Below are 26433 nucleotides of genomic sequence, written 5' to 3' on the forward strand. Positions count from 1 at the left end.
GACCCGACGTTATTTTGGGTCTTGAGGTGGCCCAGGTGCGCGGTGGTCTTCCGTCTGAGCGTTCCCCTGTTCGGACGGAATTCCACATTGGCCCCAAGCCCCGAACCCTCCCTCGGGTGCTGGTGCCCCGCAATATGAGCCGCCTCGGGGACATGCCCTCTGTGCCTTTTGGCACGGCAAAGAGGGGCTTTTTGTACGGACTGCTGCTGCACACCTTCCATTTTCTCGCCCTTGTCCGTCGACCGGACACGCCCTGGCGTGCCTTGTTGCCGTCCGGCGGCGGAGGCCCCCGATGGGAGGCCCTCTACGGAGGTGTCCTCCCCCTTTTTATTGGGGACCTGGGTTGGAGGGTGTTGCATGCAGCAGTCCCTTATAATAAGAGGATGCATAGGTTCACGGACTCTCAGGACACGTGCCCTTTTTGCGGTCTTGTGGAGTCCGTGGACCATGTATACGTAGGGTGTTGTAGGCTGCACTCCCTTTTTAATTATTTGAAAAACCTTTTATTGATGTTTTGTTTGCACTTCAGCCCCACGCTCCTGATCTATGGGCACCCGGTGCGGAAGGGGGTCGGGAAGGAGGAGGACCTCCTCGTGAACCTGCTCCTGGGCCTGGCCAAGTTGGCCATTAACAGGTCCAGGCAGCGGGCGATCGGCGGGGGAGTCCCGCCCGATTGTTTGTCCCTCTTCCGTGGCTACGTTCGCTGCCGGATGTCCCTGGAGAAGGAGCACGCGGTGTCTGCTGGCACTCTCGAGGCCTTCCGTGCTCGGTGGGCACCGCGGGGACTGGGGTGTTTTGTTGACCCCTTTAATCACATTTTGATATAAAGTTTGTAAGTTTCCTTTAAACTTTGTTCTTGGTTTTACAGCTGACCTGAATTAGGGGCTGTGCCTGATTTATCCCAATTTTGTTGATTTGGTTTTCATTTAAAAGATTATCAAGTTCAAATCTCACAATGGCAAACTAGGAAACAATGTAACTTCATCTGAAACAGATGGAAACATGTTTGTACTCAAAAGAGTTACATCTTCTTATGGTATCGGCTGGTCACTTTGACCCCTCCCCCGGACTTTGTCACAAGAATCCAGAGATTGTTAGTCGACTTCTTCTGGGACAAAAGATTGCACTGGTTCGCTGCCGATGTTCTGAGTCTCCCGCTTAGGGAGGGTGGTCAGGCGCTAGTGTGCCTACGCACACAGGTGGCGACTTTCCGCCTTCAGACCCTGCAGCGATACCTCTACGTTGAGCCTCCTCCTAGATGGTGTGCCCTGATGACGTATTTCTTCCGTCAGGTGCACGGCCTGAATTATGACGTGCAGCTCCTGTTTATAGAACAGCTGGGCCTCGGTGGCTCCTTGCAGGCGTTGCCCGTCTTTTACCAGGACCTGATCAAAGTCTGGAAAGTGGTCGCCTCGCGACGCAGCTCTCCCCCGTCAGGAGTAGCGGCTATCGTCAGAGAGCCGCTGCTCAGAAATCCGCCCCTCCGTCCTTTTCAGTGGTTGGCGGAGAGGAGAGCTGTGGCCGCAGGGGTGACCAGGATCGGGGACGTGCTGGGTGGCGGAGGACTGGGCTGGATGCTCCCACAGGAGTTGGCGCGACGCGCGTCTGTGAGTGTCCAGGTCGCAGCCGATGCCATCCAAGACCTGAGAACGGTCGTGCTCGGACCCGACGTTATTTTGGGTCTTGAGGTGGCTCAGGTGCGCGGTGGTCTTCCGTCTGAACGTTCCCCTGTTCGGACGGAATTCCACATTGGCCCCAAGCCCCGAACCCTCCCTCGGGTGCTGGTGCCCCGCAATATGAGCCGCCTCGGGGACATGCCCTCCGTGCCTTTTGGCACGGCAAAGAGGGGCTTTTTGTACGGACTGCTGCTGCACACCTTCCATTTTCTCGCCCGGACACGCCCTGGCATGCCTTGTTGCCGTCGGGCGGCGGAGGCCCCCGATGGGAGGCCCTCTACGGAGGTGTCCTCCCCTTTCTATCGGGGACCTGGGTTGGAGGGTGTTGCATGCAGCAGTCCCCTATAATAAGAGGATGCATAGGTTCACGGACTCTCAGGACACGTGCCCTTTTTGCGGTCTTGTGGAGTCCGTGGACCATGTATACATAGGGTGTTGTAGGCTGCACTCCCTTTTTAGTTACTTGAAAAACCTTTTATTGATGTTTTGTTTGCTCTTCAGCCCCACGCTCCTGATCTATGGGCACCCGGTGCGGAAGGGGTTCGGCAAGGAGGAGGACCTCCTCGTGAGCCTGCTCCTGGGCCTGGCCAAGTTGGCCATTAACAGGTCCAGGCAGCAGGCGATCGACGGGGGAGTCCCGCCCGATTGTTTGTCCCTCTTCCGCGGCTACGTTCGCTGCCGGATGTCCCTGGAGAGGGAGCACGTGGTGTCTGCTGACACTCTCGAGGCCTTCCGTGCTCGGTGGGCACCGCGGGGACTGGGGTGTTTTGTTGACCCCTTTAATCACATTTTGATATAAAGTTTGTAAGGTTCCTTTAAACTTTGTCCTTGGTTTTACAGCTGACCTGAATTAGGGGCTGTGCCTGATTTATCCCAATTTTGTTGATTTGGTTTAACTGTTTTCATTTAAAAGATTATCAAGAGTTCAAATCTCACAATGGCAAACTATGAAACAATATCAGCTCTCCCTCGCCTCTCAGTGTGGGCCCGATTGGCCAGGTCAGTGTGGGTGTGGGTGTTTGTTAATATCAGCTCTCCCCCTCCCCTCAGTGTGCTTGGTCGTGGCCCCGCAGGTTCAGGTCGCCTGTCTGTCTCCGAGTTGTACAAGGGTGTGTGGCTGGTCCGTCAGTACCTTCAGCTGCATGTAGCATAGTCCTTATGTCACTGGGCGAGTAATCCAGAGCCCTCGACACAAGCTTAAATCTCACCACGGCAGCTGGGAAAATCAAATTCGGTTTGTTAAACAGATCTGAAACTGTAGCAGTCACCTTGAAACTACCAGATTTTCATAAGGGAAACCCCCATCTGGTTCTCTGATGTCAAGGGACAAAATCTGCTGACCTTAGCTGGTCTGGCCTACATGCGATTCCAGACCCATAGCAGTTCAGTTGACTCTTAAACCATCTAATGAAGTAGCCTAGCTAGCCACTCAGTTGTATTAAACTGTTATGGCGGTCATTGTGGGTGTACCCTCGCCACATGGACTGCAGTGGTGCAAAAATATGGTTCCCCACCACCTTCTCCAGGGCACTTAGGGATGAGCAACAAGTACTGGCCTTGCCAGTGACATCACACCTGGTGAACAAATTTTAAAAAGTAAATTAATTCCTAGTACTGCTATGCATATGGTTATCATAGGTAAGATTGTAAGCATAATGTTTATATAGCCATTTTGTATGTAATATAGCATAGGTAACTTTATACATATGATGTATGTGTGCGCAAGAAAATAGCCATGGTAATACTTTCTATAAATGCAAAGCACTTACATTAGCTGCTGATCCAGCAACTCAGCTGTTTTATAACTCTCATCTTTGTCTTCCAATCCCACACTGGCCCCAGCCCTTGCTATCTCTGACCTCTTACAATCCTCCAAGAACTCTCTGTTCCTCTAAGTCTGGCTTCTTGAGCATCTCCTTCTTCCTTCATCCCACTTTTGGCAGCTGTTCCATTAGCTCTCTAGGACCTAAGGCCTAGAATTGCTTCCCTAAACTCTGCTGCCTTGAGGAACCTGTTTAAAACATACTCTTTGACCAAACAGTTGACCACCTGTCCTAATTTCCCCTCCTTTGGCTTGGTGTCAGTTTTTATGATTACACTTTTGTGAATTGCCTTGCGATGTTTATGGTTAAGATGTTATGCACAAGTTATGTTAATATGACCAAGATGGGTGCACTGTGATTTTTAACATTTGGCTTTATAAATGTGTGCAAGTAATGTCATGTTAATATGTATGTGTGAATGTAATTTTAATCATTTTTGTGGGTGAAGCTGATAATGTAAATTTATTGCTAATGCCTAGTTACTCTGAAAGTGGGGGATCTTGAGTAGCAATTGTTTTGTATTTGAGTAGCCAGCTTGGTGTCTTGAGAGGGCATCAAATATCGGCTATGTAGTATGGTGCTAGGATGTAGTCCAGGCTGTGTAGGGTTGGCAGGTTTCTGACCCAGAAAGCATGATCCAGATTGCCCTCGTGATCTGACAGCTTTTAAGTGTGTGAATATAGTCATGTATGTCTGAATTTTATAATTGATCCATCTTTATGTTGATCTCCTGTGACATTATACGCAAGGAGTCAAGGGCAAGTGGCCTTCAGGTAAAGTAGGCTTAGGTGGCTTAGGTGAAAAATATTGGGACCAGTGTGCACAAATTTAATTCAATCCCCATTTTCATTTCAAGTATATATTCTATCTATAATTGTATATTTCCATTAAGTCCTGTGTTCCTATATTCAAGACCGAGTTATATAGGTTCTTGATAGATGAGGAAGTTGAGGGTTATGGAATGCAGAGAGGAAAGTGGAGTTGAGACCACAATCAGATCAGCCATGACCTTATTGAATGGCCTACAGCCCCTAAGTCCTATGTTCCTAGGAATATCTGTGCCCTTATTTATGATGGAAGCTACCTATACGTAAACTGATCATGCTTCAGCAATACAAATACATAACTGCTATGTTGCTGGCTTGGTAATCATCCCAACCTGAATAGACATTTTTTTTTTAAATCCTGTTCAGAAATTTATTCTAATTTATGTCTTGTTACCATGATCACTTCAGGAGGTTGCAAATATTTTTAAATGCTCTGTCACCTGGCAGTAAACCTTGTAGTTAAACAATTAATATAATTTTAAACCAGTGCCTTAGTTAATTCACAGCCTCTTATCGTTCCATTGGCCTGTTGGCTGATGGTCACACTGAGCTCTATTTTAAATGTTGCCACTTTGAGATTTTCCCTTTTAAATAAAAGTTGAGAAAGAGTTTTAATCAAACAGCTTTTCTTATCCAAAATCAAAATATTGCAGATGCTGAAAATCTGAAATAGAAACAAATGTTGGAAATACTCACAAGGCCCGGCATTATCTGTGGAGAGAGAACCAGTTAATGTTTCAAATGATTGATCTTTCAACAGGCCTTTTCTTATCCTTCACTTGACTGCCTAGGTCAGCTCTATTGTGCTGATTGTTGTAGTGCATTAAGAAAAAAATCTTCTAGTTTATAGAAGTGACTCAGTTTGAGTTTGATTCAGTAACAGAGCTGCACAAACCAGGGTGACCATTGTCAGTGCTGAGTAAACTGGACTCAGCCAGTCGTACAAAGAACAAAGAAAAGTACAGCACAGGAACAGGCCCTTCGGTCCTCCAAGCCTGCGACGATCATATTGCCCGTCAACTAAAACATTTTGCTCTTCCGGGGTCTGTATCCCTATATTCCCATCCTATTCATGTAGTTGTAGCTGCCTGTTAAACACCACTATTGTACCTGCTTCCACCACCACCTCTGGCAGCGAATTCCAGACACTGACTACCCTCTGTGTAAATAACTTGCCTCTCACCTTAAATCTATGTCCCCAAGTAATTGACTCTTCCACCCTTGGAAAAAACTTCTGACTATCTACTCTGTCCATGTTACTCAAAATTTTGTAAACTTCTATCCAGTTGCCCCTCAATCTCCGTCGCTCTAGTGAGAACAATCCGAGTTTCTCCAACCTCTCCTCATAGCTAATAACCTCCAGACCAGGCAGCATCCTGGTAAAGCTCCTCTACACCCTCTCCAACGCCTCCATATCCTTGTGGTAATGTGGCGACCAGAATTGCACGCAATATGCCAAGTGTGGCTTAACCAAGGTGCTATACAGCTGCAGCATGACTTCCTAGCTTTTATACTCAATACCCCTGCCAATGAAGGCGAGCATGCCATATGCCTTCCTGACTACCTTATCCAGCTGCGTTGCCACTTTCAATGACCTGTGGACCTATATACCCAGATCCCTCTGCCCGTCGATGCACTTAAGGGTTCTGCCGTTTACTGTGTAATTCCTGCCTGTATTAGACCTTTCAAAATGCATTACCTCGCATTTCTCCGGATTAAACTCCATCTGCCATTTCTCTGCCCAAGTCTCTAACCAATCTATATCCTGTTGTATCCTTTGACAATCCTCTTCACTATCTGCAACTCCTCCAACCTTAGTGTCATCTGTAAACTTACTAATTAGCCCAGTTACATTTTCCTCCAAATCATTTATGTATACCACAAACAGCAAAGGTCCCAGCACTAATCCCCACGGAACTCCACTAGTCACAGCTCTCCATTCAGAAAAGCACCCTTCCATTGCTACCCTCTGTCTTCTATGACCAAGCCAATTCTGTATCCATCCTGCCAGCTCACCTCTGATCCCGTGCGACTTTACCTTCTGTACCAGTCGGCCATGAGGGACCTTGTCAAAAGCCTTACTGAAATCCATGTAGATAACATCCACTGCCCTTCCATCGTCGATCATCTTTGTCGCTTCCTCTAAAAACTCGATCAAGTTAATGAGACACGACCTCCCCTTCACAAAACCAAGTATTACAGCTGGATTCGCTGACCGAGTGCTGTCAAGAGACCTATATTGGAAGTGTGTATATATCCTCATCATTGTTCACCTAGTTGGTATGTTGGTATCAGTACGTGTATAAGCATGTACAACAACTTGGATTTGTATACCGTTTTTAGCAGTAAAACATAATTTAACACACCCAAGACACTTCACAAGGTGTGTTATCAAATAATTTTGATACTGAGCCACACAAGTAGATATTTGGGCAGAAGACCAAGCTTGGTCAAAGAGAGAGGCGCCAAGGTGCATTTTAAAGCAGGAAGGAGGAGAGATTCGGGGTGGAAGTTCTGCCACTTTGGGCCTTGGCTGTTGAAGGCATAACTGCCATTGGTAGAGTGATTGAAATCAGGGATGCTCAAAAGGCCAGAATTGGAGGAGCACAGATATCTGAGAAGGTTGTAGGGCTGGAAGAGATTACAGAGCTAGGGAGGAGTGAGACCATGGAGGGCTTTGAAAATGAAGATGAGAATTTAAAAATCGAGCTGTTTTTTAACTGGGTATCAACATAGGTCAGTGGTAGATACAAATGTGGATTTTTATCTATTTATCCCTGCACATATTTTCTGTGTATACTATGTGCATCACATTCATACACTTCTTTATATAGGCAATACATTCATTATTAATTTGTATTATGTTTATTTATGTATTTCGCCAGTTCATGCATGTCTGTGCTCTCTATAATATGCAATTGCAGGCTAGGTCGTTTTCCCATTAGACTGGTTTTTGCCTGGTGTCTTGTGATCAGCTGTTGAGGTAGAAGAGTCTGTAGAGGACGCACTGTCCTGTTTGGAGCAGGACGTGGTAATAATATGCATATGTGTGAATTGCATATTGTAAACCAATTAGTGTTAATTTAGAAGATACCAGAACCCACAACAAGTGGACTAGTAATCCAGAATCTTGGCCTAGTAATCCAGAAGCCTAGCCTAATGCTCTGTGAACAAGACCCTTGTTCATTTTCCCTTCTACAACTTTATGAATTTTTGGACTGAGTCTTAATTTGAACATCTGATGTTTGGGATTAAGATGAGGTAATAAACTGAATTTACAAATCTGAGCAGTTAGAGTAGAGTGGAATGGGACTTTGTAGCTTAAGTTTCAGCTTTGAAGCTGATAAAGCAAATTTGACTTCCGGTTTCAAAATAGTGAGGCTAGAGGTGAGCCTTCAATTTTTAAACCCGCAAGCCTTACTTCTGCTTTTGGGAAGGTGTTGAAAGTACTTCAAGAAAATCACTATAAGCTACAGCATTTTGTTCCTTGTCAGATTCCACAAAAGTAACCATGTGCACGTGGCGTAGTGTTAATGTCACTGGGCTAGTACTGTAATCTGGAAGTCCAAGCTAATGGACATGAGTTCAAACCACACCAAGGCAGCTGGTGGAATTTAAATTCAATTAATACAATCTGGAATTGAGAGCTAATCCCAGTAATGGTGACCATGAAATTAACATTGTTGTAAAAACCCTCTGGTTCATGCATGTTCTGGATATCTCTGTAGGATTGAATATTCTATATTATGCTACAGTAATGCAGCCCAAATATTCTGAGTTTTTAATCTCCTGGTTTACGAATGTCCTCTGAACCTGTTGACCTGGATCACAAGTTTGTAACATGCTCCAAAATAGTATTATTCTATATTTAGTTGAGCCAAGTTCACAATTGGTTGACCTGTCAGTAAGCCAGCTGGTCAGCTGGCAGGAGAATGGTACAGAGCTTGCTGGGTACACCCTTTGGACCTGCTTGTTTAGATCCTGTTTCTGTTAAATGCAAACAGTATAATAGCTACATTAAATAAGCTGCTGTGTATTGATCATAATCTCTATATATGTTAATAATGTGTGTGAGAGAGATGCTGAACCAGCATTTAGCTGTACTCAAGGTTCTTCCTTTTTCTATCTCAATAGTACAGCAGAGAACGTGTGCAACTGCAATTTTAGTGGTGTCTGGAATCAGCATGCTATGTGTACACAGTCTTAATAGGTTTTTATGTGGGAATCCTGCATTGCCCTTTAATTCTTGGGAAAACTGATTCCTCTGGTTTCATTGATATTCACAGGGCTTGTGAATCCATCCAATGTTAATTGGATTTTACTGTGGTGGTTGTGTGACATGTTAACACCATACCCACATCCTGTTTTGTAATTGCAGTGGTGCCTGAGTTTTAATAACATGGGACTATGGGATTTCCAGGATCCTTTCTGTTGTCTGGGGATTGAGTGTGTTTTCATGCTGATTCCATCCATTTTCCAGTGAAAAATGCAGATTTTGATCTTAGATTTTGTTCCAGTTCTGGAAAAAGGTGCTTGTAGTTAGTTCCAGGTTCTGTCACTGGAAAATTATACAGCACATAGAGCCTGTTCTGGCTCTTGGTAAGAGCTATCCCATTACTCTTGCTCCCCTGCTCAATGCCCTGCAAATTCTTCCTTTTCAAGTATATATCCTTTTGTAATAAAAACAGAAAATGTTGGAAAAACTCAACAGGCCTGTGATGAAGTGTCATCAGTGGGCTTAAAGCTGTGTGCCTTCAATCTGTTAAAGCTTCTCAAGGAGAAGCTGTGGGGTAATCTGGCGAAAGTGAACTGGTTACAGCTACTTGAAGGGAAATCAGTGACAGACCAGTGGGAAGCTTTCAAAAGTGAGATTCTATGTCCCCACAAAGAAAAAGGGCGGTACTGCAAAATCTAGGGTCCCCGGTCATCTCAACATACAAGGTAAGATAAAGCAGAAAAATAAAGCTTATGACAGCCACAAAAAACTTAATACTGTAGAAAACCTAGAGGAGTATAGAAAGTACAGGGGTGAAGTAAAAGATAATTAGGAAAGCAAAGAGAGGATATGAAAAATATTGGCAAGTAAAATCAAAGAAAACCTAAAGATGATTTATCAGTACATTAAGAGCAAGAGAATAACTAAGAAAAGGATAGGGCTGATCAGATATGCATATGGTAACTTGTGCCCTGATGCTGAAGATAAACACAGGCTACACAATAAGTACGTTGCCTCTATCTTCACTAAGGAGAGGAATGAAGCAGATATTCTAGTTAAAAAGGAGTGTGAAATATTAGATACCATAAGCACAGTGAGAGAGGATGTGCTGGAGGGACTGATATTCTTAAAGGTGGATTGTATTCCAGGCTGTTAAAGGAAGCCAGGGCAGATGCTCACTAGATACAGGTGAGGTACCAGAGGATTGGTGGTCTGTGACCGTTGTACCATTATTTAAAAAGGGTGCGAGGGATAGACCAAATAATTATAGGCTGGTCAGTCTGACTTCTGGTGGGCAAATTATTAGAATCAATGCTGAGACAAAATAAACTGTCACTTGGAAAGGAACGGATTAATCAGGGATAGTCAGCGTCGTTTTGTTAAGGGAAAGTCGTGTCTTACTAATTTTTTGAGGATGTAACAAGGAGGATTGATGAGGGTAGTGCAATGGATGTTGTCTACATTAATTTTAATAAGGCGTTTTACAAGGTCCCACATGGCAGAGTGGTCAGAAAAGTAAAAGCCCATAGGATACAGGGGAATGTACTGAGTTGGATTCAAAATTGGCTCGGCAACAGGAAACAAAAGGTAATGGATGATGGATCTTTTTGCGAATGGGAAACCGATTCCAGTGGCGTTCCACAGGGCTCAGTGTTGGGTCCCTTTGCTGTTTGTATAGATTAATGATTTGGACTTAAATGTGGGAGGCACGAATGGGAAATTTGCAGATAGCATAAAAATTGGCAGTGTAGTTAATAGTGAAAAAGGATAGCTGTTGCCTCCAAATGATATCAGTTGCTTGGTTGAGTGGACAGAAAAGTGGCAGGGAATTCAATACGGAGAAGTGTGAGGTAATGCATTTGGGGAGGGCAAATAATGCAAGGGAAGATTCAATAAATGGGAGGATAATGGGAGGGTTAGAGGAAGTGAGAGACCTTGGTGCGCACGTCCACCAGTCCCTGAAGGTGGCAAGACAGGTGGTAAAGAAAACTTATGGAATGCTTTCCTTTATTGGATGAGGTCTAGAATACAAGAGCAGGGATGTAATTATGAAACTGTGCAAAACGCTGGTTGGGCCACAGCGGAATTTTGTGTACAGTTTCGGTTGCCACATCACAAGAAGGACATAATTGCTGTGGAGAGAGTACGGAGGAGATTCACAAGAATGTTGCCAGGGCTTGAAAATTGCAGCTATGAGGAAAAATTGGATAGTCTGGGGTTGTTTTCCTTGGAATTGAGGAGGCTGAGGGGTGACCTGATTGAGGTGTACAAGATTCTGAGGGGCCAAGGTAGAGTAGACAGGAATACCCAGTTTCCCCAAGCAGAGAGATCAATTACCAGAGGGCACAGATTTAAGGTGATTGGTAGAAAGATTAGATGGGACATGAGGAAAAGCATCTTCACCCAGAGGGTGGTAGGTGTTTGGAATTCACTGCCTGGTTTGGTGGTGGAGGCAGAAACCCTGAACTCATTTAAAAGGTACCTGGATCTACACCTTAAGTGCTGTAACCTGCAGGGCTACGGACCAGGTGCTGCAAGGTGGGACTAAAATGGACAGCTGTTCTTTTAATTTTTTTTATTTTTGGCAGCACAGACACGATGGGCTGAATGGCCTTTTTGTGCTGTAACTTTCCTGTGGTTCTCTGGAAACATTAACTCTGTTTCTCTCTCCACAGATGCTGCTAGACAGGCTGGGTTTTTTTTTTGTTTTTATTTCAGTTTTCCAGCATTTGCAGTAATTTACTTTTATTTATATCCTTTTGTACTGGAAGCATATTGAAGGCCCAAATCTGTTTTTTTTTTTCTCCCCCCCCACCCAAAGTCCATAGTTACGCAAGATAATTTATAAGAAGTGTAGTTTATGGGAGATTAGTTTTATTAATGTGCTGTGCAAGGACAAGTTATTTTTTTCAGGGTCACATTACTGAGTCTGTGTGAATAGCATTTTGGGAGTTTCAGTTCTTTTTACTGAAATAGCATACCATGCTAGGACTCTGCAAGAAATCTTCAGAGAAGGCACTGGTAAAGTTCCTGTAATTACTGCCCATTGTTTGCTTGAAAAACTAATATTTGGGTGTTTGTCAGTTATGTGTCTTAAGTGAATTTATCATGAAGGAATCTATTCCTGTACATCTGCCACAGGTCTGATATGTGAATTGCTAGTGCCTTCCATAAGCACACGACTGCTTCATTCCCTGCCTAGTACTTAGGCTATTTGAGACGGACACTGATTTATCTACTTGTAATACATATATATAATATATGTATGTATACTCAATACTCAATGAGTTAGCGATTGAATTGTCAGTAAGAGAGTGCAATACTGTGACTTAATTTCTATTTACGTGAGTGCATTTAATTTATGCCTGTTCTATCTAGTGACATCGCAGGTCATTTACTACTTGCTGATTCACCATTTTGTCAACATTTGTTTCAAATGATACCAAATTTAATCCCAGAAATCCTAATTTTTTTTTATTCATTCAAGGGATGTGGGCATCGCTGGCTAGGTCAGCATTTATTGCCCATCCCTAAGTGCCCTTGAGAAGGTGGTGGTAAGCTGTCTTCTTGAACTGCTGCAGTCCATGTGGTGTAGGTATACCCACAGTGCTGTTAGGGAGGAAGTTCCAAGATTTTGACCCAGCGACAGTGAAGGAACAGTGATATATTTCCAAGTCAGTATGGTGAGTGACTTGGAGGGGAACTTGCAGGTGGTGGTGCTCCCATGTATCTGCTGCCCTTGTCCTTCTAGATAGTAGTGGTTGTGGGTTTGGAAGGTGCTGCCTAAGAAGCCTTGGTGAGTTTCTGTAGTGCACCTTGTAGATGGTACACACTGTTGCTACTGTGTGTTGGTGGTGGAAGAAGTGAATATTTGTGGATGGGGTGCCAAGCTCGTGGGCTGCTTTATACTGGATGGTTCACTAATATCCTTTAGGGAAGGAAATCTGCCATCCTTACCTGGTCTGGCTTACATGTGACTCCAGACCCACAGCAATTTGGTTGACTTTTAACTGTTCTCTGAAATGACACATGCTGGCCTTGTAGCGATGCCCACATCCCATGAAAGAATAGAAAAGGAAATGTGTTAGCATGCACCATTAACACTACTGCATGCTCAATTGCTCAATAGGGATAGGAGACAAATACACAACACAAAGAATGAAGAATATGAACTCATCCTTTTGTCAGTAAAATCTTCTTTAAAATGTTCTTTTCCTCATTTCTAGCTTGTATCCTCCTTGCCTGAAGAAATGAGGCCAGGTCCTGATTTCCGTGGGGTGCCCTGGGAACCCATCTTGATAACTGCTGTTCTAGGAATCATTACTTTTGTCGTCTTTTTATGGAGAACCTGCCTTTCAGTAAGTTTCATTTACATTTTCATAAAATCAAATTGCTTTCTTCCCATGAGCTTAATAATAAAGGAAGGTTACCAGGTGCAGACCGTTAAGAGGTAAAATGTGTATTTTTTGCCTCATCAATGGTACTTTATGCTGTAAAGTTTCAAGCCGCATATGGTGTTTTATGGGGTTGTGGTGGAGGCTGTTTGCTGTTTTGTGGATAAAGCAACCAATGGGACCAGGTTCTGCCTGTAGTGTAATCTTCAGACCTTGCATGGCTTAATGAAAAAGGCTGTGGTACCTTGTTACAGCCCTGTTTGTGTTGATATCAGAGTGGTGTATTGTTACTAATTGTATTTTAATTTGTTTTTCAGGTGAAAAGCAGAAAATACCAAAGTAAGTTTACATCTACCTCGTACACAGAGTATATCTTAAAATGGCCTTTCTGATCAGCTGCTGAGAATTTTTATTTTCAAAAGTATAGCTTTAATGTCTTCCCTCCCCATGACGAAGGTAGCCTGCACCCGAGTCGATCAGACCAAGAAGGTCTTATGTTTGGCTGCTTGTCTGCGTTGTTGATCGATCTTGGTTGCTGTAATTGACCTTGTGCTCCTGGGATTCTATCAACACCTCTCCGTTATCTTGTCCAAGTTGACACTTGTCATGTGTGAGCAGATTATTCATGTCATGTGTGAGCAGATTATTCATCCGTGTAAGATGTTGCAAGTGAACCATCTTGTGGTCACCCACAATGGGTTCATTCCAGCAGAGGTCAGGGGTGGGAAATTTAGCCCTGATTTCTTGCCCAGCAATGCTCATGAAATCAGTTGAAACTTCTCAGTTGGTTGAGAACTATTAGATTTAAATTCTGCTGGCCTTTGTGACTCAGTACAGCACAGGATAATGCTTTTATCCGCTATAACATATAGGAGGAGGATCCTTCAGTTTTAGAGGAAAGCATCTATAGACTCAGACATTTACAGCACAGAAGGAGGCCATTCGGCCCATCGTGTTTGTACCGGTCAACAAAGATCTGACTACATTAACCCAATTTTCCAGCACTTGGCCCATAACCTTGGAGGCTATTGCAACGCAAGTAAATATCTAAATATTTCTTAAATATTACAAGAGTTTCTGACTCAACCACCCTTTTAGGCAGTGAGTTCCGGACTCCCACCATCCTCTGATTGAAAAAAAATTTCTCCTCAGCTGCCCTCTTAGCCTTCTACCTCTTACCTTAAATCTATGCCCCCTGGTTCATGACCCCTCTACTAATGGAAACAAGCCTTCCTTTCCACCCTGTCTGTCCCTCATAATCTTATACACCTCTACCAGGTTTGTGTCATGACTCAACATGTAACATGTTGCTGTACAGATTATTTCAATCTAAGCTGGCTGTGAAAATATTTAGAATTACACTTGTTGAAATCTTTGCCTCTCCCCAGTGACTGAAAAACAGCTATCTGCGAAAATCAAACAGCTTATTCAGGAGAAGACTGAGGTTTTGGAGAAAGTTTCCACTTACGAAAAGAAGGTACAAATCTAATATTTGCTGCTCGGCTTTATTGAAGTTTATGAAGGGGAAAATTGTTATGATTTATGTATTGGGTGGCTTCCATTAAAAACAAGTTGCTCACAGCTCATGTTGGCCTCTTGTTTACCCCTCCAGACCCAGTGAAGCTTAAAATGCCTGGAGAGTTTCCTTTATTTTTAGAATGCAGGTAAACAGTTCTACGAGGTCAGTGGAAGGAAAATGGAAAAAGAATTGTCCTCCCAAGGCAACATTTTTGAAGAAAACACTTACAAAGAGAGAATTTGCCCTTTATGATTACATAAACTGTGCTGTACGTTGTCTTGGGTGGCTGATGGTTTTTGGGTGTTTTGATGTGTTCCTGACCCAAGAGTGTTTGATCAGCTCACCAGCATTCTTTGTTTGGCTACCAACTGGATTTAGGATACCACCTTCCCAATAGCTATTATTTTCTTCCTTCAAGAAGGTGGGACAACAAGGATTGTGTGTTTGACACATGTTATATGGTCAGAGAACCCTATTGTAATCATTGTGATTTGATTCATGTTGAAGAATCAAGGTGAAGGGTCAAAACCCATAGGACAGGGCATCAGTGTAGGGGAGGAGATAAATCAAGTTGCAATTAACTGATGCCCAGCATGGTTTTTAGAAGCTGGAATATTGAAGGGAGTTATAAACTTCCATAGCTCTGGGAAAGAATGAGCTAGATTAGAAATGTGTGATGGACTTTGATTTCAACAATTGAGGATGTAAAGAGGACATAGGACTTTGTACTTGAAGCATAAGAGAAATGAGTGAGGAACATTCAAAGAAGTGCTGACTATTGTACCATTTAAGTAAAAATAAAAAAATTCTTGATGAAGGAGGAGAGATGTGAAACTGGAGGTAGTAGAGAGAAGGATGATCAGATCCCAACAACTTCCTTGTGTCCTGTCCAGGAGTGTGGGAGAAGTGTTCAAAGAGGCTCCATAGATTGAGGATCAGTCTGGAATAGACTTGGGCTACACAGTGGCCAGTGTTAATTATTATTAATTGAAGTATGTTTGAAATGTACTCTTTCTTTCTCTCTCCCTCCTCATCATCCCTGACCCCCTTAGTTGGAAGAAGCCAAGACTGTAATTGATGAAGCACAGAATGTGAAATGCAGTATGTCTGATGAAACTAAAGAACTTAAGGTGAGAGGATACTGTGTACCAATGTGTATATAAATAGTTGACTGAAAGTTTATATTCAAATTTTACAAGTTGTATGTTCCTAAAGGAGACCTGCAGGGAGCTTGAACAGGTGAACCTTCATTTGGAGACACGTGTGAAAAATCTTCAGGCATTGTTAGAGAAAGAGAAGGAGGAGACAGCTAAACAGCAGACTCTGGTAAGTAGTGAGCATTTTTGAAAAGAGAAACTTTTGTTTATTACCCTAATATAGACTTTATAGAATATAGAGGATGGAACAGCAACAACATATTTCACTGTTGCCCAGCTGAGTGGGACTGTTCTCACCTGATTCCACTCTTATCTATTTAATTGTAGCCAGAGAATCACTTGCAATAACCACCCTTCCTGCCCCTGCCCTGTTACCTCTGGTGTCATCCACCAGATAGATCCTTGGCCCTCCCCTCCTACTTCTCAGTTGCTTACCTTGACATTAAACAAAGCTACAGCATTAGTTTTCACATGTATGCTGATGCTACCTAGCACCACCTTTTTTGACTCCTCTACTGTTGCTAAATTTATCAGACCCCTTATTCAACTTCCAGCACTGGCTGAGCAGAAATTTCCTCAATTAAGTATTGGCAGATCTGAAACCATTGTTTTTGGTCCTTGCTCAAACTCTGTTCACTCCATCCTTCTCCCTGGCAACAGTTTGAGAAGCCAAGCTATTCGCAACCTTAGTGCCACAGTTGATCCAGAGAAGAGCTTCTGACCTCGTGCACACCATCACTAAGATCACTTGTTACCTTCATAGACTTCAGACCTGACTATTCAAACGCGCTCCTGGCTGGCCTCCCACATACCCTGTAAACTTAAGGTCATCCAAAACTCTGTCGCCTGTGTCTTAACTTGCAGCAAGCCCTGTGCTCAGTGACCCACATTGGCTCCCAGTCAAGCAATGTTTGGATTTTAAAATTCTCATTCTTGTTTTCAAAACCCTCTCTGACCTTTCCTCTGTCTAACTCTATAATTTCCTCCAACCGCACAACCCTCAGATATCTGAGCTCCTGTATTCCTGGCCTCTTTTGCATTCCCTGTTATAATTGCTGCACGTTGGTGGCCGTGTCTTCCTAAGCTCTCTGCCCCTCTAGCTCACCTTTTTTGACCCAGCTTTTGGTCATCTGACCTAATGTCTCCTTATGGGCTCAATGTCATACTTTGTTTTATAATGCTCGTTAAGTACCTTGGGGGGGTTTCATTACTGTGAAGGTGCTATATAAATATAAGTTGTTGAATGTGGGGAAACAAGCCAAGAGTGATTTGGGATAGTTGAATCTAGAGCTAACAAAGGCAGGGTTGATGGTTTCAGCAGCAAATGAGCTGAGACGGGCAAAATCATTCTACCTTCAACCGTGAGGTCATCCAAAACTGCTGCTCGTTTTCTTAGCTCACAGCAAGTCCTGTTTTCCTATTACCCCTGTTCTCGCTGACCTACATTGGTTCCTGACTAAGCTAAGTCTTTTAAATTCTCATCCTTTTTTCAAATCCCTCCATGGCCTTGTCCCTCCCTATCTCTAATTTCCTCCAATCCCACAACCCTGCACTCCTCTAATTCTGACCTCTCGTGCATTCCCAATTTTAATTGCTCCACCATTCGTGGAGCTAGGCCCCAAGCTCTCTAATTCCCTCCCTGAACCCCTCTATTTTTACTTAGCTTTCCTCCTTTAAGACACTTAAAACATATCTCTTTGACCAAGCTGTTTGTCATTTGATCTAACATCTGCTTATATGGCTTAGTGTCAAACTTTGTTTTGTAATGATCATGTTAAGTGTCTTGAATGTTTTATTATGTTAAAGGTGCTATATAAATATAAATAGTTGTTGAATGGCACGATTGGAATTTCTTGATACATGTACAGGAGAACCTTTTCAGTCACTAAATCCACACTCCAATAAGGGAAGAAGCAATGTTGGATCTGGTTCGTGAAAATGAAGTAGAGCAAATGGAAGTCATCAAATTTACAACGACCATAGTATGTTTTGTTTTGGGAAGACGAGAAAATATCAAAATGCTCAACTGAGGAAGAGCTAATTTCAGTGACTTTATGAAAAAAGCCTCACACAGGTAGATTGGAAAAGGCGATTGCAGGATAAAGCAGGAACTGAACAATAGAGGGCATTCAGGAAAGAGAGAGTTTGTTACAAACTAGACATTTTCCTTTGAAGGATAAAGGTAGAGCATCCAAAACTAGTGTGCTCTGAATGACACAGAAAACAAATAGAAAAAGGAGGCTTATGACTAATGTCAGGCGCAAGTTTCAATCAATAACCAGGCACAGGACAGAATTGAACAAGTTAATAAAGGAAACAAAAAGAGGTATGAGAAAAGATTAGCAAGCAACATTAAATTGAATCCCAAAATGTTTTATAAACAAAATGTGAATGATTAAATAGGGAAAAAAATGAGCCTACTAAGACCCAAAGGAAAGTCTATGTCAAGGCAGAGGACATAGGAGAAGTATTAAATGAGTTCTTAGCATCTGTTTTTATACAGGAAGTGGGCGCTTTGAAGGATACAGTAAAAGAGAGGGATGCTATGGGCAGGATAGTAATAGATAAAGAAGTGATACTAAAAATGTTAGCATTACTGAATGTTGGTCCAGATGGAAGCATCCTATGGAAGCAAAGCCTCAATGGATGCAGGTGTTTTTTTTTATATTTGCTCGTGGAATGTCGGCATTGCTGGCTAGCATTCATTGCCCATCCCTAGTTGCCCTTGTTCAGAGGGCATTTTTAAGAGTCAACCACATTGCTGTGGGTCTGGTGTCACATGTAGACCAGACCAGGTAAGGACGACAGGTTGATTTGCCAGCCAGCGGAGATAACAGATGATTATGAGCTGGTCGATCGTAAGGGAGCATAATCAGCCCAAACTGAAGCTGATGAAGTTCCAGAACATTATTACATTAAAAATGGAATTCTAATGAGGAAGTGGAGACCTCCTCACAGACCTGCAGATTGAGTGGATGGTTGTTCATCAGGTAGTGGTATCGCCTAAATATTGTAAAGAGATATGGGTAGCATGTGAAATTCCTATTGCAGGACATGTAGGAATACAGAAAACACGAGAGCTGATAAATTGGCAGTTTTACTGGCCAGGTCTTCATAAGGACATGGTGCAGTTTTGTAAAACATGCCAGATGGTAGGAAAACCACAACATGCAATCAAAGTGGCACCCTTAATTCCCATATGGGTTTTTGAGAAACCGTTCAGTAGGGTGTTAGTGGACTGTGTGGGGCCATTACCAAAGACGAAAGCAGGGCACCAGTATATCCTTACTGTTATGGATATGACAGCTTGATCTCCAAAGGCCAACCCTTTAAGGATAATTACAGCTGAAGTAGTGGTAGAGAAGTTAACCCAATTTTTTACTCGATATGAATTACCGGTTGAGATCCTGTCGTATCAAAGTTTCGATTTTATGTCTAAACATTTCAGAACATAATGAGTAGTTTGGGCATACAGCGGTTAAAGTCCACAGTATATCATCCACAAACACAGGGAGCTTTAGAGAGGTACCTTCAAACTCTCAAAACAATTATTAAAGCATATTGTCATATATTCCCATGATTGGGACAAAGGACTGGATTATCATTTATTTGTGACCTGAGCTTCTCCAAATGAATCTCCTGGTTTTAGCACTTTTGAATTAATTGATGGACATGAGATAAGAGGCCCTCTGAAATTAATCAAAGAAAAGTTTTTAGGAGAGAAGGACGAATCCTCTGTCTGTTTGTTTGTTTGTTCGCGTTCCATGGGAGCCGGCAAAGTAGCTCAAGAACATCTTAAAAGTTTCTTAGACAAAGATGAAAGAATGGGTAGATAAGCACACTGTGACCTAAATATTACAGCCAGGGGATGATGTGTTAGTGTTATTGCCATTCCAGGGGAACCTCTGAAAGCAGGGTTCAGTGGTCCATACAAAGTAATTAAGGGAGTTAATAAAGTAAATTCTTTGATAAATACCCCAGATCATAGGCAAAGAATCGGCTAAGTCATATCAATATGTTAAAACGATACCATTGTAGTGAGGAAGATAGGAAAGAGCAGGTATGTCAGGTTGTAAAATAGTGAAGGATGAAAAACAGTGAGAGTGAAGTAGAAGGAGTCTTATAGTTCACAAATTGAACCTCCTACTATCCGGTTGGCTAACACTGAAGTATTAGGACAGTTAGATTTTCATACTTAGAGATAGGACATTGAGAGGATCCAGTGAGGCTACTTACAGAATTTAAAGGGACCTGTAGAGATAAACCAGGATGTACAACTTTAGCCACATAATGTGGATGTAGGGGAATTTTCTCCTATAAAGCAACACCTTTATTGTTTAAATCAGAGAAACAAGCTCAAATGATGGCAGAAATTCAAAATATGTTAGAAAATCACCTAATTGAGCCTAGTCAAAACAATTGGTGCTCTCCAGCAGTGTTAGTGTCTAAACCTGGTGGGTCAACCAGGTCCTGCATAGGCTTTAGGAAGATTAATGCGGCAACAAAAACGGATTCCTACCCAATCCCCCATCTTGGAAGATTGTATTGACAATGTTGGCAGGTCCTTACTTAGATAGATTTGTTGAAAGGATACTCGCAGGTACCTTTAACGTTGTGAGCTAAGGAGGTATCAGCTTTTGTCATGCCAAATGGGCTATACCAATGCTGTGTAATGCCATTCGAACTAAAGAACGTTCCAGCCACTTTCCAAAGACTAATGAATCAGATGATTACTAATGTTCCCAACTGTGTGGTTTATTTGGCTGATGTATTGTTTTATAGCAACATATGGAAAGACCATTTCAAACAATTAGAAGCCTTATTTAAATGCTTACAGTCAGCAAATCTAGTAATAAACCTTGCAAAAAGTGAGTTCGCAAAAGTGCGAGTAACTTATTTGAGGCATATAGGATAGCGTACAGGCTTTGATGGAATTCCCTGTCCCTAAAACTAAATGGGAAATCATGAGATTTTTAGGGAAGTGCTGTTTCGATCATAAATTTGTGCCAAACTTCAGCACAATAGCAGCTGTACTGATTGATTTTATTGTAAAAGAAAGCAAATGTGGTGTGGTCAAGAGAATGCCAGACAGCTTTTGAGAAGCTGAAGGCGATTCTAACCAATGAACAAGCATGAGCTGCCCCTAATTTTGCTAAACCCTTCAAGCTGGCAATCAATGTTAGTGATTGGGGGAGGGTGCAGTCTTATTGCAAGAAGATGAATTGGGCATAGGGCAATGTGGGTACTTTGCTAAAACGTTAAATCAGCATCAAAAGAGGTACTCTATGGTAGAAAAGGAAACACTGGGATTGTTACTGGCTCTTAAGCATGTCGAGGTATATATCTGTCATGGCTGTAAAGAAACATTAGTATATACTGGCTGTAATCCTTTGGCCTTTGTGGAAAAATTTTAAGACTCAGATGACAAACTGTTCTGGTGGAGCTTGCTCATACAGCCTTATAACTTAAAAATTGTTCATATTGCTGGAAAAGATAATTGATGCATTATCAAGAGTGTAAATTTTGTAAAATTATCTGAAAAGCAAGGAAGTCAGAAAACTGTACAAGCTCTGTTTGAAGGAATGAGTGGCTGAGTGAGTGCATGTTTGAATTTTGTCTATGAGTATTGTATCTATCTTTTTCTGTCTGATATGTGAAGGAAACATATTTTGAAATGGTGTTTCATCTCTTAAGGGTGGAGGCATGTTAGGATCATATCTCTTTAAACTGGTTTTGGAAGGACATTGCATTATTTGGACATTGGAGACTGCTAAGAGTTTTTTAAAAGGGCCATAGGTTCGCCTTGGAACTGTCAACAATTAGGCCTCTTCCGAGAAATCACCTGAGCTATATGATACTTGAGAAGGAGTTGTTAGTTCGTTTTGTTTGTTTTGAACGGCAAAGGACTGTAATTAATGAAAAGCTGGAAGACAAAAATGCACTCACATGGCAGAGGCAAATCTTAAGCTAAACCACAGGTTCAAACTTTCGGTCTTGAGGAAAGGCTGAGAGTAGAAGGCCATCCTGATCAGCTCTCTCTCACTCTCTATGCTTTGTGAAACCATGTGTGCTTCTCAACCTGTAGCTAGATAATCCTCATCTGCGTGTAGTTTGTCTGAGACAGAAAGAATTGGTCCAGCTATACTCTCCATACTGAAGTGTCGTTGGTGAACTGCCCAACACCTGTTGGGTCCAGTGGCACATCTTCACCCAAGGGAACTTCAGACCGACAGCCTTGAGCCTCTGAACTTTAATTTTTTTTTCTCTGTAAGGTTTTTTTCATCGGCTCAACTGCAGAGAAGAGCTGTGTGTTTTTTGTTTGTTTGTGTGTGTCTATGTGCGTGCTGCGGAAGTTTAAAAGGGTGAGTTAGTTACAGTTCCAGATTATAATCTTGTGTTAACCAGTTCTTGAAACTTGATTCAAAGGAGTTTTGTTCTATAATAAATTAATCAGAGTTTTTTGATAGAAGCCTGGTCAGAGTCTCTTTTCTTCTGCGTACTAGAATAATAGGTAAACAGTTGGCCATTTTGGTGAGAAAATTAAGCACATAAATTAGTTGTACAGCCTGCGGAGTAGCGGGGCTTGATAATTCGCTCACTCCTCCCGTCACGGTCATTACAGGATCCGTTTCTTAATCATCTTTATAAATGACTTAGACTCAGGTGTGGGGGGCAGCATTATAAAGTTTGCAGTTGATATCTATTAAATTGCCACGTTTAATGCGGATAGCTGTAAACTTCGGGGTGACATGGTGAAATAAGCTGAAGCATGGCGGATGTGAAATGTTGCACTTTGGGTGGAATATGAAAGGACCATATACTATACTATAAATGGCATGACTTTGAAATGTGTAGATGAGCAGAGACATCTTGGATCAAAGGTTACGGGGAGAAGGCAGGAGAATGGGGTTGAGAAACTTATCAGCCATGATTGAATGACGGAGCAGACTCGGTGGGCCGAATGGCCTAATTTCTGCTCCTGTGTCCTATAGAGTCCGTAAACACAAATCCTCAAAAGGTGGCATAGCATTTAGAGATGGATACCAAATATTGGCCTTGCCAGTGACGTTCACATGAAAGAATAAAAATATTGATAAGATGGACAAAATTCTAGAAACAATTATTTGGGATAGGATTAGTAGTCACATGGAAAAATATGGGTTGATAAGGAGGAGCCATCATACATTTCTAAAGGGGAAATCGTGTTTAACTAACTTGCTGGAGTTTTTTGAAGAGGTAACAGAAAAGGCAGATGAGGGTAATGCTGTTGATGTGGTGTACATGGACTTTGAAAAGGCATTTGACACAGTACCACACAACCAACTTATGAGAAAAGTTATTGCTCATGGAATAAAAGGGACAGTAGCAACGTGGATACAAAATTGGCTGATAAATAGGAAGCTGAGAGTAATGGTCAATGGATATTTTTCGGGCTGGAGGAAGGTTTGTAATGGAGTTTCCAGGGGTCGGTATTGGGACCCTTGCTATTCCTGATATATATTAATGATCTAGATCTTGGCGTGCAGGGGACAATTTCAAAGTTTGCGGATGATATGAAGCTTGGGAGTGTTGTGAACTGCGAGGAGGATGGTGTGAAGCTTCAAGAGGACGTAGACAAGTTGGTGGAGTGGGCAGATTGGTAGCAGATGAAGTTCAGTGCAGAGAAGTGTGAGGTGATGCGTTTTGATAGGAATAACATGGACAGACAATATAAAATAAGGTGTGAAATTTTGAAAGGATGCAGGAGCAGAAAGACTTGGGTGTATATGTGCGTAGATCATTGAAGGTGGCAGGATAGGTGGAGAGAGCCGTTAATAAAGCATATAGTATCCTGGGCTTTATTAATAGGGGCATAGAATACAAGAGCAAGGAGATTATACTGAATTTATATAAGAAACTCGTTAGACCTCCGCTGGAATATTGTATACAGTTCTGGGCACCACACTATAGGAAGGTTGTGAACACATTGGAAAGAGTGAGAAGAGGTTTACAAGAATGGTTCCAAGGATGAGAAACTTCAGCTAAGAGGATAGATTGGAGAGGTTGAGACTGTTCTCCTTGGATAGAAGAAGGCTGAGAGAAGAATTGATAGAGATGTTCAAAATCATGAGAGGGCTGGACAGAGTAGGTAGGGAGAAACTGTTCCCGCTGGTAGAAGGATCAAGAACAAGAGGGCACAGATTTAAAGTGATTTGCAAAAGAAGCAAGTGTGACGTTAGAAAAAACTTTTTCACACAACGAGTGGTTTGGGTCTGGAATGGGCTGCCTGGGAGTGTGGTGGAGGCAGGTTCAATCGAGGCATTCAAGAGGATATTAGATGATTATTTGAATAGAAATAATGTGCAAGGGTACAGGGAAAAGGCAGGGCAATGGCACTAAGCCATAATGCTCATTTGGAGAGCCGGTGCAGACACGATGGGCTGAATAGCCTCGTTTAAGAGAAATCTATGGGTTATTTGCGATTACGAGCAAAGAGATCATGCTGGAACTTTATAAATCTCTGGTTAGGCCTCAGTTGAGTATTGTGCACACCACATTTTGGGTAAGATGGGCTTGAGGATACATAGGTAATTTTCCACAATGTTATCAGGGACTAGAGGCTTCAGTTATAAGGAGACTGGAAAGTTAGAATTGTTATCCTTGGAACAGGGGAGGTTACAGGGTAGGTAGAGAAAAACCTCCCTCTGGAGAATGGGTCACACTACGTATGGAACCATGTTAAAATTTTAAAGAGAGCTTGGAGTTTCATTTATGTAAATCTTTGAAGGTTGCAGAAAAAGTTGTGAAGGCTCTTTTTGAAAAGAAAGCATACAAGATCCTTGACTTTATAAATAGAGGCATAGAGCTCAAAAGCAGGTGAGTTCTGCTAAATCTCTAAGGAGCCAGCGCGCTTTAGTTCAGAGGGAGAAATTATTTTACACAACGCGTTGTTTTGATCTGGAATGCACCACCTGAAAGGGTGGCGGAAGTTTCAAGAGTCACTTTTGAAAAAAAATTGACGTAAATTTGAAAGGCCATGAGGAAAGAATTGGAACAGTGAATCTACTCTATAGCTCCACCAAAGAGCTGGCACAGCCACATTGGGCAAAAGTGTTTTATGATTCTGTGTGCAGGAAGAATCCCAAGGTTTCAACAAGGTTTTGCATGAAAATAAATTGTAGTTTATTTGTGCAGTTATTACGAAAGCCAGACTTGCCTCGCCAGAGACCAAGGGGCTGGGAACTCCAACTCCTGACAGTTCTCAGGAGTTTCCATGCATGTGTGGAATGGCAGCAGGCTGCACAATTCAGCAGTTTAAGTTCTTCAGGCCAAGGACAGGCCCAGTGTGCCTGTGCAAAAAAGAAAATGGCGTTAAAAAAAACCAAATCATGTGACTGGGATTGGAACGCCATAGCAGAGTCCCTGGCAGGGAACAGGGAGAGGTCCCAATAAAGAAGAAAGAGGAGCAGAAAGAGTGGCTCCAAGCGAAAAAGGGCTGCGGTTAGCAGACTTTGTGAAGAGGGCTTAGGAGAAGCCCTGGCCAGCAAAGGGGGCTTGGCAGAAGCTCTGAAAATCTCAAAGTTGGCACTTCATGCTGCGAGCTGTTGGGGCAGATATCCCTTTGGAGTAGTGGTAATCTGTTTGGTGTGGCCGTAGAGCTGAAGTTGTGCTTGTGAGTTGGTGCTTGAGTGCAGATTCTGGAATCTAGGGGGACTGACCCTTGGGAGACAAGATTGGAACCCTGTGAGGCGAGCTGCTATTAAGACCGTCCAAGTTGGAGTGACTTTTGGAGAGAATTCCAAATCTAGATCTTCGAAGATAAAGATAGGAATCTTTTGTGAGAGAGACAGTTCCAATGAGATTGATTGACTCAGCATTTACTGACATCTGGGTGGGTTGCAGAGAAATCTGAGAGATCTGTCTTGATTGCATTTGCTATTTAATGTGTTGTGTGGTGTGTTCAACCACAATGTACTTGTTAATTCATGCATACTTCATATTAATCCTGAATGTTGAGAGTGTAAGATGGATATTATAAATTGTTTGATCTTTCTGACCTTGTATAGTAGTTTTTTTTTGTTCAAAACCTGTGGAATCTTATGGCTTTATTCTCTTAGCAAGTCTCTGAATCTCAAACAAATCTCATTGTCCACTTTAAACAAAATGTTATTGGTCCCTAACCAAATCTTACCAAAATCTTGGGGGGAGGGGCCTGGTCTAGGATCATAACACAGGACAGACCAATGTTCTTATCTGTTTTTGTCTTGATATTAACTTTTCTCCTTTTTTAAAACCCAGATTGCCGATACTCAGAAATCTGTGAAAAGTTTACAAAATGTTATTTCAACTCGTTCAGCAGAACTCTCTCAGGTAAGACCGCCTTAAGTATAATTGGATAAATGTAGGCTAATGTGAACAGATGTCACAGCAGTATAATGTGGAGGATTGTCATTGTGCAGTTAATGTTATAGCAGTGTAATGTGGAGTATTGTCAATGTACAGTGAATGTTATAGCAGTGTAATGTGGAGTATTGTCAATGTACAGTGAATGTTACAGCAGTGTAATGTGGAGTATTGTCATTGTTCAGAGAATGTTACAGCAGTGGAATGAGGCAATATCATTTACAGAGAGCACTATAGCAATGCAATGTGGGTAATTGTCATTGTTCAGAGTGTACAGAGATTGTTACAGCGTTATAATGTTTTTTTATTCAGTCATGGAATGTGGGCATCGATGGTTAGGCTAGCATTTATCCTCATCCCTAATAGCCACAGTGAAGGAATGGTGACATATTTCCATGTCAGGATGGTGAGTGGCATGGAGAGGAACTTCCAGGTGAT

At 42.4% G+C, this 26433-nt stretch overlaps 1 protein-coding gene across 1 annotated transcript in view; it reads left to right on the plus strand.

The window, feature by feature from the left end:
- The window catches only part of LOC121278032 (transport and Golgi organization protein 1 homolog), a 120452-nt gene that overhangs the window by 38262 nt on the left and 55757 nt on the right, over positions 1 to 26433 (plus strand). The window contains exons 7-12 of the mRNA XM_041188050.1: positions 12769 to 12900; positions 13254 to 13275; positions 14325 to 14413; positions 15508 to 15585; positions 15671 to 15781; positions 25891 to 25962. Coding sequence (XP_041043984.1) covers positions 12769 to 12900; positions 13254 to 13275; positions 14325 to 14413; positions 15508 to 15585; positions 15671 to 15781; positions 25891 to 25962 — 504 coding nt within the window. The remainder of the gene's footprint in view (positions 1 to 12768; positions 12901 to 13253; positions 13276 to 14324; positions 14414 to 15507; positions 15586 to 15670; positions 15782 to 25890; positions 25963 to 26433) is intronic.

Source organism: Carcharodon carcharias, chromosome 5, assembly GCF_017639515.1.
Source record: "Carcharodon carcharias isolate sCarCar2 chromosome 5, sCarCar2.pri, whole genome shotgun sequence".
NCBI classification, from domain to species: Eukaryota; Metazoa; Chordata; class Chondrichthyes; order Lamniformes; family Lamnidae; genus Carcharodon; species Carcharodon carcharias.